Source organism: Kogia breviceps, chromosome 11 (genome assembly GCF_026419965.1).
Source record: "Kogia breviceps isolate mKogBre1 chromosome 11, mKogBre1 haplotype 1, whole genome shotgun sequence".
NCBI lineage: Eukaryota > Metazoa > Chordata > Mammalia > Artiodactyla > Physeteridae > Kogia > Kogia breviceps.
In genome coordinates this window covers 11989074-12005320 of record NC_081320.1, presented here as the reverse complement: position 1 = coordinate 12005320, position 16247 = coordinate 11989074, and the positions used below count along the sequence as shown (strand labels likewise).

The 16247-nt window shown below is 40.8% G+C and overlaps 1 protein-coding gene across 1 annotated transcript; it reads left to right on the top strand.

Annotated features, from left to right (window-relative positions):
* The first annotated feature begins 1247 nt into the window (after positions 1 to 1247).
* Positions 1248 to 10571, top strand: IL1A (interleukin 1 alpha). Its single transcript, XM_059079109.2, has 7 exons — positions 1248 to 1288; positions 1925 to 1979; positions 2966 to 3014; positions 4328 to 4550; positions 7080 to 7253; positions 8125 to 8246; positions 10374 to 10571. The coding sequence occupies exons 2-7, from the start codon at positions 1933 to 1935 to the stop codon at positions 10569 to 10571; spliced, it is 813 nt and encodes a 270-aa protein (XP_058935092.1). The 5' UTR covers positions 1248 to 1288; positions 1925 to 1932.
* Positions 10572 to 16247: the final 5676 nt, after the last annotated feature.

Sequence of the window (16247 nt, the reverse complement as noted above, 5' to 3'; positions counted from 1 at the left end):
ATCGGCAGGAGGACTCTCAACCACTGCGCCACCAGGGAAGCCCCTCTCTTTACTTTTTATATTCCTCCTCTTACCCTCTTTTCCCATCCATTTCCTTTATTTAAAATTTTATGGCTTAAACTCCAACCAGGAAACCTGAAACATTTATCTGCTAAGAGTCTGGTGTTCTGCCACCTGAACTGGGCCAGCCTCAGGATACTGAAAAAGTCTTTGATGATAACAGCCAGGCAACACTGAATCAGGGTCGCGTATAAGAGTCCCTGAGTCCCTTCCTTTCTCAATCTCCATTCTTTTTTTATTTTTTATTTTTTTTGACCGTGCCACGCAGCATGCATGATCTTAGTTCCCCGACCAGGGATGGAATCCAGGCCCCTGTAGTAGAAGCGAGGAGTCTTAACCAATGGACCACCAGGGAAATCCCACAATCTCCATTCTTGAATCCAGCCACTGGCTTCCAGCCTTGTCCATACCTCCCTGCGTCTGCAGCTATCCTCACACACCTTGGGTTTATCCTAGAGAAGACCATTCTTCTCTTTGGGCTCTGGTAGAAGCCAAACATGGCCAGGAAGAGTTTTCTCCTAAAGCTCTGTCACTTCTGTCCGAAATGGATTGACAGTATTCAGAGGAGTAAAAGGATTGACTTCTGCGGTTGACTATCATTTTTTCTCTCCTCTACCCTGCCCTAACGGGGAGGTTGTCACCCCATACTCAGAGTGATGTATGCCTACTCAAGCAGACCTCCCTCTTCAGAAAAGATGGATCGTCTTCCCTCAAGAGCCACCCCTTAGCTGCCGGGGGGCTGCCAAGTATCATCAATTCATACTCAGCCCTGGGGTGCAATAAACAAATTAAGCCAAAACACAAACGACAACTCCTAAGCGCCCCTCCAACTCTAACCATCTACAACTCTGCTTTTAGGAGTTCTCCCTCCATCCCCCACCAAATATTTTTAGAAACTTAAGTTTCCTGTTCTTCTTCCCTTTTTCTAAGACTACATGTTTATAATTGTTTAGAGCAAAGCAATAAATAAATGAACCAAGTCAGTAACTCCTGGGATCTCTGCAAACACTGTGATCAAGTAGATTATTTGTCATTATTTTGGCCAGTATAAGGTTGAATGAACTTAAAAAAATAGAAAGCAGAATTTTTCACTGTGAATTCCCAGTGGTGCAATCATGGCCACGCCCACTCCAGAGCAGACAAAAGGCGAAGAAGGCTGACTGGGGCTATAGTCTCCACACGGAAAGAGAGCAAGTCATTTCACTGTCACTCGCCCGAATCAGCAAAGGTATCGTCTTTATCACATCTTTGGCTCTTAAAATACATTTTTGTTTTTCTCCTTGGCTCTGATCTCTCAAACTGCCTTCTCTGAAGCTAAAGCCTCTTCCTTTCCCATCCCTCTCTGGTTTGGTGTGTGAGTTAGAATCACAGTCAGATTTCAGAAAATGATTCTCTCTACTGGTGGGAAATTGAGGGACAGAGGAACTGGTTACATATGAGGGCACTGGAGAGTGCAGCCAAGGCTTTCCTTGGAGGGAATCTCTACAACCAAAAACTATTAGGAGAAAACTGGGAATTTCTAACTCTGTCTCTCTCTTGCATCTGTGTAAGGTAAATATCTCATCCTTGTTGGGGTTTTTTGTTTCTTGTTTTTTACTTATTCAAACTTTCATTGAATGCCTACCATGTGCAGTGCATTGGGTTGGACACATAAGGGTTACCAAGATTCTAAAAGAAGTTTACTGTGTAGCAGAGGAGGCAAATACATATGCAAATAATTCAAGGGAGTGAAAAGAAGAATGCTGAGTGTGAGCTAAGTCATTCATTAAATGTCTCAAGAAACACAAAGGGGATGTGGTTCTCCTTGCTGGCATCTGGTTCAGAAGCTGGCAGGGCTGACAGCTACTGGTGTTCTCTGTTGCAGAAGTGAAGATGGCCGAAGTCCCTGACCTCTTTGAAGACCTGAAGAACTGTTACAGGTAGGAAAGAGATTCTGTCTCCTGTGATTTAATGAGGGGGATCAAGGTACATTAGAATCCAGCTGGGATTACCGTAACCAGCATGGGCCAGACCCGCAGAGGCTGTAAAGATGTGTCCTACCTCTGAAGTCAGGGCCGGTTCAGTGAAGACCCAGGGAAACAACATCCAGAAAGTAAACTGAGGTGAAATTGACAGGGAGGCAGCCATTTTAGAAAGATCACTTTTAAGGGCTGCTGAGTCCTAGTGGTTTTCAACATCTACTTAGACACAGCTTCAGTCTGGTTCACAGGCCCTGATACAGTAAGGAGTTTTAATGGATTGTCAGAAAGGGAAACCTTTCTCAGGAAAACTTCTTGATCTCAATCTGGAATAGAAAATGGCTTCACAGCAATTTGAGCATATGAAACATACACAGTCAATCTCATTCAGACATAGGAGAAAGATAAAATAAATAGAATAAATAGAATAAAAAGTTTAAACTGTAGAACACTTTAAACCAACTTGGTATTCCCATTACCTATTAAGATACACTAACCACAAACTAGACTATGGAAATGTTGCCTGGATATTTTGCAAAGTATAAATTATTAAATCTGTTTTAGTAAATACATGAAAGCAAAGTGTAACATATAACCTATTTGGTTCAAATTTAAATGAGGTGCTTCAAAAGTATTTCTTCTCTCTTGAGGAGCTTAAAATTTTTCCCCGAAATTCAATTACACCTCTTCAATTGGTTAGCCAAGCCTCGTTTTTATAGGTAGAGCACAGGTAGAGTTCAAGGCCTGGCCCGATGATTACTAATTCCAAATTATCAGGTACAAATTACTCTATGGGTGTGTATGCACAGAGGTCCTTAATTTTCAAAGATGACAGTAATGACCCTGTGTGTGTGTTACCCATAGCTAATATAGTTATGAAAATATGTTGCCCAGTGACTGTAGTGATATAACAAACAGAATTAAATTCTCATCCTCTTGTTTAACAGTGAAAATGAAGAATACAGTTCCGAAATTGACCATCTGTCTCTGAACCAGGTAAGCATATGACTGTAATTCTTATGAGATTGCTGTGTTTACACAGCATTTTCTCTACTAGTATAACAACGGCTTGAATCTTAGACGCTTTTGTTTTACCTTCACTAGAAGTCCAGAGACATGCAATTCTTCGTTATAAGTGAGACCAACTGCCTCTTTGCACTAACAGTTGATGGCAACGTTCATGGTCACCAGATTTTCCCAAAACAGAGCAGAACTAACCTGAAACTCCAAGAGTGGAGTCTCCTGGGTCAGCCTTCAATCAGAGTGTTGGTTATGCCATCCTGGAACAGCCCCTTTGGGCCACTTCCCCAGGGGTCTGTCTCCTTAAGCGATGTGTTATTGACACCTTCTCTAACACCAGCTCCAGAGATTAGAGATAGCCCTCGAAGTGTAATAGCCCATGAAGCTGAGGTGGAGGAAGCAGACCAGTTGAAACTAAAAAAATCTTCAGCCATTCACGTGCTGTGTTATTTGGCTAGGAGACCACAAATAGGTACTGCTTTGTGTGTCTTCGGTACTGGTTCTAAAAGCTATACCTAGAGGAGTATTTCTAAAATATTTAAGCATTGTCAAGTGGATGTTTAACCTACCACTCACTAAGATCACTTGTAGACCTGTTTCATTACAACATGTGATTTTTTTTTTTTACTGAAGTATAGTTGATTTACAATATTGTGTTAGTTTCAGGAGGAGAGCATAGTGATACAGATGTTTTTTCTGATGTAGGTTATTACAAGATATTGAATATAATTTCCTGTGCTATACAGTAAATCCTTGTTGCTTACCTGTTTTATGTATAGTAGTGTGTATCTCTTAATCCCATATCCCTAATTTGTCCCTCCCCCCTTACGTCTCCCCTTTGGTAACCCTAAGTTTGTTTTCTACGTCTGTGAGTCTATTTCTGTTTTGTATATAGGTTCTTTTGTATTATTTTTTAGATTCCACATATAAGTGATATCATATAGTATTTGTCTTTCTCTGACTTACTTCACTAAGTATAACGAGATCTCATTTTTGGGTCTGTGGTTGGATGACAAAGACGTTCCCAGAGAGCACATCTTTTCAGAGAAATCCTGAAAGGAGGGACGAGAGGAAGTGGGTAAAGAGGAAGGAGGCAGAGGAAAAGGAAAGGGGGAAGGAGAAAGGAAAGGAGGAAAGGAGGAAGGAGGGAAAGACTGATGAAACATGGGTTACCCAAGAACAAAATGGACATCCTTCTCTCTAATTCTGTTGAATGAAACTCCTATTATAAAGGAGTCTCATCCTGTGGCCATGGGCAGCCTCTCAGTTTTCATTTTCCTTCCTCACAGAAGTCCTTCTATGATGCAAGCTATGTACCACTTCATGAGGACTGCATGGATCAATTTATGTCTCTGAATAGCTCTGAAACCTCTAAGACATCCAAGCTTACCTTCAAGGAAAATGTGGGGATGGTGGCAGCCAACGGGAAGATTCTGAAGAAGAGATGGTTGAGTTTAAATCAGTTCATCACCGATGATGACCTGGAAGTCATTGCCAATGATACAGAAGAAGGTAAGGGGTCAAGTGCAATCATATCTTTGTTTTCTATTTTTAAGCAAATGGGGAGAGCAGAGTACAGGGAAGAATAAAACCTTGAATAACAAGAGGGCAACAACCATTTGTCTGGTAACTATAAGAAAGGAAAATTAATTTTTATCCTTCTCCAGGGGGAAGAGGTCAGCAGTGGCTTGAGTTTAGCATACCTGCTCAGAGGCTCACTTCGCGGCCATATTCTTAAGGTCATGTGACTTTTAGTCTTTCCACAGAAAGCAGTTATATACTGTTAGTGGGTGACTTCCACTGTGGAAGTATGCTCCTCCACATATTAATTATGTCTCCTTGGGCAAGTTACTTAACCTTTCTGTACTTCAGCTTCATCTAGTGTAAAATGGAGGTAATCAGAGCCCCTACCTATTGTGAGGATTAAATGAGTCAATACTTGCAAGCTTCTAGACTAAAATAATGCCTGGCACATAGAAAATACCTAAAAAATGTTAGCTATTATTGTTATTAGTAGTATTAGTATTATTACTACTACTATTTTGTTAATACTACCAACACTACTAACTTACTAATGGCTGCATTATCTCTAACCTTCACAACAATCCTACATTCCTGTTTTATGTATGAGGAAATTAAGCTCAGTGAGATAGTAATCTGCCCCAAATCTCACAGTGTGTAAGTAGTAAAGTGTCAAACCAAATCCGTTCTATCTGACTATAGAAGTCATGATTTTTCTCCCATGCCTTCACTATACAAGCCTCCACATGAAATATAAACCTAATATTTTTAAAGTAACAGCTAAACATTAACACATGTTCACCTAGAAAATTGGAAAATACAAGAATGAAAATTAAAACCATTCATACTACCCCTCAGAGTTTACCACTGCCAGCACTATGTTACTTTCCTTAAAGTCTTTTCTATGTGCATACACACACAGGAATATACATGTTAAATATTATGAGGTCAATTACATACAATTTAATATCCAACTTTTTTCATTTGTCAATAAATAAAAGACATTTTAGAGCTCCAGTTTTTTACCATTATAAGTAATGTGATAATGAATAGCCATATCAATAAATCTTCATTTCCTTAGAATAAAAAATTCCTGGAAGTAGAATTATTCAGAGCCATGAGGAGTTGTGAAGCTATTGACACACACCCCTGTTCAGAAAGGTGGTAGATAGAAAAAACAAAATTTTTTAAATTTTTTTTCAAAAAATAAAAAGAAAGGTGGCAGACTGTGGAGAACAGTATGGAGGTTCCTTAAAAAACTAAAAATAGGGCTTCCCTGGTGGTGCAGTGGTTGAGAGTCCGCCTGCCGATGCAGGGGACGCGGATTCGTGCCCCGGTCCAGGAAGATCCCACATGCCGCGGAGCGGCTGGGCCCGTGAGCCATGGCCGCTGAGCCTGCGCCTCCGGAGCCTGTGCTCCGCAACGGGAGAGGCCACAGCGGTGAGAGGCCTGCATACCGCACTACTGGGCATATACCCTGAGAAAACCATAATTCAAAAACAGTCATGTACCACAATGTTCATTGCAGCACTATTTACAATAGCCAGGACATGGAAGCAACCTAAGTGTCCATTGACACATGAATGGATAAAGAAGATGTGGCACATATATACAATGGAATATTACTCAGCCATAAAAAGAAGCGAAATTGAGTTATTTGTAATGAGGTGGATGGACCTAGAGTCTGTCAGACAGAGTGAAGTAAGTCAGAAGGAGAAAAACAAATACCGTATGCTAACACATATATGTGGAATCTAAAAAAAATGGTTCTGAAGAACCTAGGGGCAAGACAGGAATAAAGACGCAGATGTAGAGAATGAACTTGAGGACACGGGGAGTGGGAAGGGTAAGCTGGGACGAAGTGAGAGAGTGACGTGGACGTATATACACTACCAAATGTGAAATAGATAGCTAGTGGGAAACAGCCGCATAGCACAGGGAGATCAGCTCGGTGCTTTGTGACCACCTAGAGGGGTGGGATAGGGAGGGTGGGAGGGAGACGCAAGAGGGAAGAGATATGGGGACATATGTATATGTATAGCTGATTCACTTTGTTATAAAGCTGAAATTAACACAACATTGTAAAGCAATTATACTCCAATAAAGATTTTTTTTTAAAAAAAAGGTGGCAGACATTTAGACCTGCACCTCAGTGACATATAAAATTCCTAGTGGATTCATTTTTTTCTCAGAGTACATTCATTTGAAAATATAGGTGGAGAATACAAGGAGTCCTCCTGGTTACTTACAAACCTCCAAACAACCAAAAAAGTTGTACAAGTAATCCCTTAAAAAAAAAAAAAAAAACTATTGCCTGAAGAATCTAAGCTTAAAAAGAAACAAATAAGTAACCACAGGGATAATCCTAGAACCAATTCTGCTGACAGGGTGATTTCACTTCTCAGTTTCCTCACCTAGACTGGGGTATTCTTCGTGTCCCTTCAATAGCTTGTATTAGAGCACGTATATAATCTATGTTTGTCCTTGGACATTAATCTGAGCTCATGATAACGGTTTTAGAAATCATCAGGCCCAGATCAGCACATTACAGCTTCCAGAGCAACAAGAAATACAACTTCATGAGGGTCATCATCAACCAGTGCATCCTGAATGACGCCCTCAATCAAAGTATAGTTCGAGATCCGTCGGGTCAATACCTCATGGCTGCTGCATTAAATAATCTGGATGAGGCAGGTAAATGGACAATTCTGTCATCTTCCCCCACCCTTTTTATTTCTGTATTTCCTTTAAGCTTTCTGCTTTTAAAGAATAAACCTCTCTAGATTCCTGGCTTTGCATGATTTATCTAGAATAGGAGAAAGCACATCACCCCTCGTAAAAATTCTGGGCAAGGACAGGGACTTCAGCCAAATCTGGAAGCTTTAACAAGAGAGAAGTGTCTTAACTATGAAATCTCGAAGTGCAGTTTAAAGCTTTCTGAGATACTGTCTCCTTTGGTTCTCTGAGATAGTCTTAGCCTTGATTTTAAAGGTAAGTAAACGGAGCCTCAGAAATAGTCAGTGACTTATGCAAATTTACTCAGATGCCCACGAGGAGCCTGCTGATCAAACTTCCAAATAACACCAAACTAGGAAGAATCATTATCTGTATATATTTAGTTATTTACTTACTTACTTACTTACTTACTTATTTATTTATTCGCTGTGTTGGGACGTCGTTGCTGCGCACGGGCTTTCTCTAGTTGCGACGAGCGGGAGGCTACTTTTCCTTGCGGTGCGCGGGCTTCTCTTTGTTGTGGCTTCTCTTGTTTGCGGAGCACGGGCTCTAGGCGTGAGGGCTTCAGTAGTTGCAGCACGTGAGCTCAGTAGTTGTGGCTCGCGGGCTCTAGAGCACAGCCTCAGTAGTTATGGCGCACAGACTGAGTTGCTCTGCAGCAGGTGGGATCCTCCTGGACCAGGGCTTGAACCCGTGTCCCCTGCATTGGCAGGTGGTTTCCCAACCACTGCGTCACCAGGGAAGCCCACACACAGCATCTTCATAAACACTGATTTTACACAAATACAATGGATTTACTTCTTTTCTTTTTGACTTTTCTCTTTGCCAGTGAAATTTGACATATGTGCTTATACATCGGAAGAGGATTCTCAACTTCCTGTGACTCTAAGAATCTCAAAAACCCGACTGTTTGTGTGTGCTCAAAACGAAGGCGAACCCGTATTGCTAAAGGTCAGTTGTTCTCAGTCTCCAATTTACCTTCATTTACAACCCATGCATTTGTAGATGATCCCAAGAGGCAGACACCCCTAGCAGGATGGTACAGTCCTCTTTTCTTCCTGCCGCAGTCCTACCTGCCCACCTGCCTTCCCATCCTACTTCTTACCCACTATATTCAGAGGCAGTTCTAGGCAGGATCTGTGAGAGAGCAAGATAGAGGTGGCAAAATTACATAAAAGGTAAACTGCCTTCTTCTTCTTTCTCTTTTCCCTGTCTGGTCCTATTCACCTCCCATCCCTGGGCATCTGTTTATTCCATCACTCTTTGAGCTTTACTGACATCTACTATTTGACCTACATGACAGTAGGCTTTAGGACAAGGGGGCCTGCCTCCAACAGTGTCAAATAAGCCACTGAGATCACAGAGGATTAATCACCTGCCAGTGGGTACAAAGCAAAAGCTGGGAGCCAAGGCTCAAAGCCTGGCCTTCTGACTGCAGTGGCTCTCTCTCTTCATTGGTGCCAGTTTTCTCTCTCAGGCCAGCCTCATCTCTACTACCACATTCCCCTCCAAACATACAGACACACACACATGCTCACTAGAGCCAAATGTTTTCTCCACTGATTAGTGGGTGATTCTTATTCAGTAAATGTGTAATCCAACCCCCGCTCCCACCCTAACTAGGATTTATGTAGATGCATGTGTCTCTCTTCCTGGATCAAGTCAGATGAAAGTGATGTCTGTAGAGTAGGGCAATAGCTTCATTCGTGAATTCATTCAACAAACGTTGTTTATTGAGAGCCTTCTATTTTTCAAGCAGTATCAACAGCTTAGTAGACAGTGGTGAGCCAAAGCCTTATAGAACTCACTCTAATGAAGGGCACAGACAATAGACGAGCCAAACAACCAGCGAAAAGTGCAAGACGCTGTAAAGCCAATGAACAGGGTGCTGAGATAGAGAAAATGAGAGCATGCTTTTTACACAGAGCTCCCTAGAGATGAGAGCTGCTGATAGGAGGGAGCCTGCCCGGGGTGGGGGGCATTCCAAAGAGAGGGATCTGAGTGCACCCAGCCTTAGAGCTTTACAAGGCCAGCTTCAAAGATCAGAAGGGACACCCTGAAAAAAAGGAAAGATAAGTGAGGAAAGGACTTCAAACAGGGAAGTATCCTGACTTTACTTATATTTTCTAACTCAGAGAATAGATCGGAAAGGAGGCAATAGAGAAAATATGATTAAGATGTGGTAGTAACAGTCAGGGTGGGCAGGGGGCAGGAGTTGTGAGACAGGTGGAAAGAAGGAGACAGAATCTGGTTATATTTGGGAGATAGAACCAACAGGAGGAAGAGGGGAAAACTGGGAGAGAAATAGGTTTGAGAAATAAAATCCTTGTTGACATTGAAAAACCCAAGGAAACCTCAAAAGCGTATTTAGTTCTTCTCAATTAAAAGAATAGAGAAGAAGCATCTTAAGTTAGAACTTGAATTTTGTTTTTCCATGAAAGTGCTGTTAAATTTTGTTCATACTCACAAGAGGAACAAGAGGAGTGTCATCTAAAGGGATCACAATTTTCAAAAAATTGTATTGAAAGAATTCAGCTCCTAATATGCCTGGGAAGTTTTGTGTATGTGTGTGTGTGAGATTTGAGTTTCTTTAGTCTTCAGTTGTTGACTTAAATACAGAGATAAACATGTCTAAATTCTAAATTATTTTCCCAAAGTACATTTTGCACATTTAGAGGTCAAAAGGTTCCCAGGTCTTAGCATCTTTAGTGCTCATATCTGATGCAAAATGTTCTATTGCCATGTTCAGGCAGGACAAGAAGAATGTTTCACCCTATCTGTCAGGATACAGTGAGACACTAGTGTCTTTGGTGATCTTCATGATGACATTGGATTTCTCTCCAGTTAACTGAGGAAATCAATTATTATGAATAGATGGGGCCATACATCTAACAGGCATGTAATAAATGCTTTCTGAATGAACAAATGAATGAAGAACCTATATCATCATGTTACCTAGTCATAGTCCTAAAGTGCTGTGTTTCTCACAAAGACCAAATGCCAAGGAATTGAGCATCAGTTCTTTTTTTTAGCATCTTCCCGTTCTCTTTTAACAAATAGTTGTTTTTCTTATCCTAGGAGATGCCTGAGACACCCAAAACCATCAAAGATGAGACCAATCTCCTCTTCTTCTGGGAAAAGCATGGCACTATAGACTACTTCAAATCAGTTGCCCATCCGAAGTTGTATTTTGCCACAAAGCAAGAAAAACTGGTGCACCTGGCAAGGGGCCTGCCCTCTATCACTGACTTTCAGATATTGGAAAACCAGCTTTGACTGTGGAGTCTACTTACTTGTGAAGTGTTGACAATCTGTATGTACCATGTACATGAAGGAGTCAAATCCTGCACTCTTAGTCACTCGCTGAGCATGTGCTGAGCGTTGGTAATTCTAAATGAATATTTACTCTCTCTCTAAGAGAGGGCACAAAGTCTAATAGAACCAACACTAACATATAATGTTGCTTGTTATTTAAAGAACACCCTATGCTTTGCAAACTACCAATCATTTTAATTATTATTATGCATACACTCTTGGGAGGGCCAGGGCTACTGACCGTGGCTACCAAAAAGGCTCTACCCATATTACAGATGGGTTAACTAAGGCATAAGAATACTAAGAAATACCCACAATAGCATTTGGAATGAGAAGCCATGGACCCAGGATTTCATTCCAACTGCTTAGCTTCTGCTTTGAAGTTGCTGATGGACCCTTTATCAAACACTGTACGTTTCTGGGACCTCAGTTTGATCATCTTCAAAATGGAGGGAATGATGGCTATATCCTTCCTGTCTCAACAGTATTTTATGCCAATCCGTGAGCTCGTTTTAGTAAAATACTTCTTGAAGCTGAGCCTCAAGAAGAAGGCAAAGGATGAAATGTTATTTAAAATTATTATTTATTACACTTATATATTTATAAATATTATTTCTAAGATAATTGTAACATATTATTATATTTATGGCAATTCTTTGCAATCTGTGCCCGTGTATTTTCAACAATAGTAGACAGTGTTTTCCAGGATGAATGAGTTTCAGGTACTAAGGCACTTTGATCCAAGTTGTGCTTTTTCCATTGCTGTGAAGCTCTGTATTCCAGTACCTGGGAGTTCTGTAATTACGATAATAAATTTATATTAATTACCTTGTTCGTTTGAACTGATAATTGGCCAAAATCTTTCTCTCCTCTGCCTTTGTCATTCTTGTGTCATGCAATTTCACCTGCTCTCAAGTCCTACTAGCTAAAATGGGATGAACCTAACTTTGGCAACCACAGGACAACTGTTATCTCAACTTTCTTTTCTGGAACATAAGCAACGTTTCTCCTAGGTTCTAGAAGTTGTGATCCAATTGTAGTGTTACATTACCATCAACAATGTGAACTGATACATTATTATCAATCATAATTGAATATAATTTAGAAAAAAGTAAATCTGGCACATAATTACGTGTTGTCTTAATCATTATTTTACAGCATGGTAATTAGGAACAGATAATAAAAGGAAATAACTATAAGTAGTGTTACAAAACCATACCAAGATTTTATGGTTTTTCTCTCCCCTTTGTTAGCTTGCCAGTATGCGTAAAAGGCATAAGAATGATAATATTCCCAGGTTCATTTAAAGCTCATATTACACACAACACATGTGTTCATATGTCCGTACAAACTCACACATTCAGAGCCACATTAAGGACTAAAGGATCCTTTGGGAAAGCATAGATACAAAGTATGTTGAGTTGGAAAAAGTTGAAATCAAGAGAACTTGGAATCAGAAGTGGGAAATAGTGGAGAAGGAGTAGTCCAAGATGACTCTCAGTTTCCTGCTACTGGAGAGTGGGTGAGCGGTGGTGTCTTAATCAGTATTTTTGGTGGAAATATGGAGTTCTAGGATGAAATATAATGAGTACCATTTTAGACACGTAACTTGAGCTACTGGCAGGACACCCAGGTGCAGATGTACAATGGGCAGATGATGATGTGTCTGGAACTCACGAGAAGTTAGAACTAGATACAGACTTGGAAGACATCAGCAGGTTTTTAAAATAGGTAAAATCCTACAAATGACGTCAGAGAGAGAAGAGAAGAATATGATGAACACTGTTGGTTGTCCACCCAGTCACCATCTCCCCATCTTCCTTACTGACAGAACCCTGACTTCATTCAGAAGGAAATATGTCTTGAATTGGCTTAGACCAACTGAACTCAAAGAGTGAGTCTGATTGGTCAGAGCCAATCATGTATTCTGTCCTCCCATGACTAAGTCATGATGAGTTAGTCCTGCCTAATGAGATGTCTGCCGGAGGCAATTTCTGGGAAAGATTTTCTACTCTGATAAAAGAGCCATGTAGAAGAAAGCCTTTTTTTTCTTCCTTCCTTCCTGCATGAGACATGTTCTATGAGGATGTAGAGCTTGGAACTGTGCTAACCAGCTTGCACTTGGGAAGACACAGCCACATGCTGAGGATGGCAGAATGGAAGGAGAAATAGAATCAGCATCTCTGATGACATTGTTGCACTAAGAATCTACTTACTGCCAGACTTTAAGACCACAAGAAACATTATTGCGATTTTTTCTTTTATTTTGGCTGCGTCGGGTCTTCGTTGCTGCGCGCAGGCTTTCCCTAGTTGTGGCGAGCGGGGGCTCCTCTTCGTTATGGTGCGCGGGCTTCTCATTGCAGTGGCTTCTCTTGTTGCGGAGCACAGGCTCTAGGCATGCGGGCTTCAGTAGTTGTGGCACACAGGCTTAGCTGCTCCAGGGCATGTGCGATCTTCCCGGAAGAGGGCTCGAACCCATGTCCTGCACTGGCAGGTGGATTCTTGACCACTGCACCACCAGGGAAGTCCCATTATTGTGATTTTAAATCATTTATATTTGGTTTGCTATTACTTACAGCCAAACTCAGCCTAACTGAGCACCACAGAATACAGACACAGATACAGAGCACTGCAGAAAAACAGAGAGAAAAGGAAAAAACCTGTTCTCTTGTTTGTTTCACACTGTTCTTTCTAGTTGCTGTTACTTTCCTAGTGTTTCTGTACCCCAAGTCTGGCTAGAGTAAGACTAGGTATCAATATTTTAAGAAATAGAGAAATACAAAACACTGAGCAAGCAATACCAATTCAAGAAATCTTAAAAAGCATAATAGCTGCTCAGTCTTTAATAGTGAGATATTGAATCATTCTAGAAATGGTCTCAAATATTATTCTAACAGGATCAGCTATGCATATCCTCTACTCCCTACTCCCCAGCTACCTAAACAGTGAGAAGGTCACCATGATGAGTTTCAACAATCCTAGCACTGAACTTGTTGGAGTCTATTTCTTTCATATGGTCTTATACATCAGTCTCCAGATTGATGAGAGTAGAGCCACATCTCCTGTAAGTCCAAGGTATGGAAGGAAAAGGGAAAGGATATTTCCCTAACCCTCCCCGCAATTAAATCATCCCTCTGATGCTTACATATACCTACACTTGAACTTTTGGGGGATGATGGAAATAGTTGGGATAACAATAAGTACTGTGTTGGATGTAAAATATGCTTGTGTATCTATACCTATTCCTTGATTGTGTGGTGGTTTCATGACCATATACATTTGTCAAAATTGTCCTCTTGAGTCTTGGCCAATGTTGGCTTGCCAATATCTCTCATAAAACTTGTTACCCAGAAATGAGTATACTATTCAGGATATGGCCAGCCCGGCACAGCTTAGAGTGGGACCTTGTCCTTCCAATTTTAGACACCATGCTGTTTTTAGAAAGTGACATTAGCTTTTTGAAAGCAAGTGACATTGTTGATTCATATAGGGTTTGTAGGTAACAAAGGCTTATAGGTTCTCACCCTAAATTCAAAACTTTAAATATATCCCTGTTCAATTTTAATCTTTATTTGGCCCCAGATCTTTCTAGATTGTTCCAGATTCTGATTTTTTTTTAATACACTGAGTCTTCTTCTTCATTTTGTGACATCTGTAATTTGGTGAGCATGTTTTCATTTTGTACATAGTATATCATAGAGTATAAAAAATAGGTTACAAACATTTTTGCAAGAGTGCCTGAACTACAGTGACCAAGAGGAGAGTGGTATGAGCTGAAGCTGTAGAAGTAGGCAAAGGGTAGGCCCTGCAGGAGTTGTAGGACTTTAGCCTCAGAGCAATGGGAAGCCATTCAAGCCACAAGATGGATACTTTGCTAGATGAGTTGAGAATTGTTAAACCTATTTAGCTTTTTTTCTATATTTTGTGTCCTACAAAATAGTTCTTCAAATATCCAAAGAATTTAGAAAAGGGTGCAGACTCAGCCCATGTTGCTCCAGAGAACAAGGACCAATGAGCAAGAGGCTTATTTGAGCTCTTTTTTTTCTTTAATTTTCATAATAATCAGCGTTGTCTAAAAACAGGACAGGTGAAGCAGCTCCCTGACCCAAGCAGTATTCCTGCAAAGATGCAATGCACACATGGGATCTGCAGAATACTCTAGCACTGGGTGGACAAGATGACTTCTCAATCTGCAACCCATTCGATCACTAAGATTCTATAAGGACCAAGAGAACTCCTTTCACTTTTCTGAAACTGTCATGAGCCACTTTCCTACTCATTAACCAAAAATGTTCTTGCCCAGCTGCTAGATTTAACCATTAGGCAAGGATTCATGGCACTAGACAAGGAGTCCAAGTTTTTCACTTAGATAATTATCAGTTGTCCTATTTTAAACATATTTGTATACTACTAATGTGTCAAAATATATAAATCCAGAAACCCCAGTATGGCTCCCTCCTGAGCACCCTGTATGGAAACAAAGAGGAGAGCTGCCCCAATGGCTTCATGCCCAGCTGAGCACCCAAATGGTGAAGCAAACCTGGCAAAAATGGGCCCAGACACAGCCCCACCTCTCTATCCACCACCTCTCTGGCATCTAGGGAAGTGGAACTCTAACACACAGAGTGCCAAAAGCATTTCCCAAACCTCTTCATGAAACTGTGGACTAGCCAAAATGGGGAAATTTTTGAAAGAAAAAGGTTTAGGACAGAAATAAAAGGAATGAGGTGTGTCTAGGGACTCAGGAGGTCTGGACCTGCCCCCATTGTCCCTTCCTTGGTTAGGCATACACACAGCTGATAAGGTCTAATCAAAAATATACATCAAAAAGGAGCCATCCTGAAAACAGTATGGCGGTTCCTCAAAAAATTAAAAATAGAGTTACTGTATAATCCAGTAATACCACTTCAAGTTATATACCCAAAGAATTGAAAGCAGAGGCTCAAACAGATAATTGTACACTCATGTTCAAAGCAACATTATTCACCATAGCCAAAAGGTAGAAGTAAAACAGATGTCCATGACAGATGAATGCATGAACAAAATGTAGTATATACATACAATGGAATATTATTCAGCCTTAGAAAGGAAGGAAATTGTCATAGGCTACAACATGGATGGCCTTGAGGACTTACTACTAAGTGAAATAAGTCAGTCACAAAAAAGACAAATACTGTGTGATTCCTCTTAAATGAGGTTCCCAGAGTAGTCAAAATCATAGACAGAAAGTAGAATGGTGGTTGCCAGGGCCTGGGGGGAGAAGGCAACAGGGAGTTAGTGTTTAATGGGTATAGAGTTTCTGTTTAGGAGGATGAGAAAGCTCAGGAGACAGATAATGGTGTTGACCTGAAATACACTGCCAGATAGTTTCCCAGCAGAGATGGGTTTATTCAGGATCAGCAGAGAATTGCAATTTGGGATCTGCAACCATGACGAGCCACACTGAAGTCAAGGGAAGGAAAATGCTTTTACAGAGGGGGAAACGGAAGTTGGGAGAGCTGTAATAAACAGAGTCCCTGGCTTTTCATTGGCGAGTCCTTGCCAGGAAGGAGGAGTCTTTCTTCTTATGACTGGGATCCCTGTGGTCGCAGAATATGAAAACTCCTCCTTCTGATATCCCTACTCTATTTGAGGTAC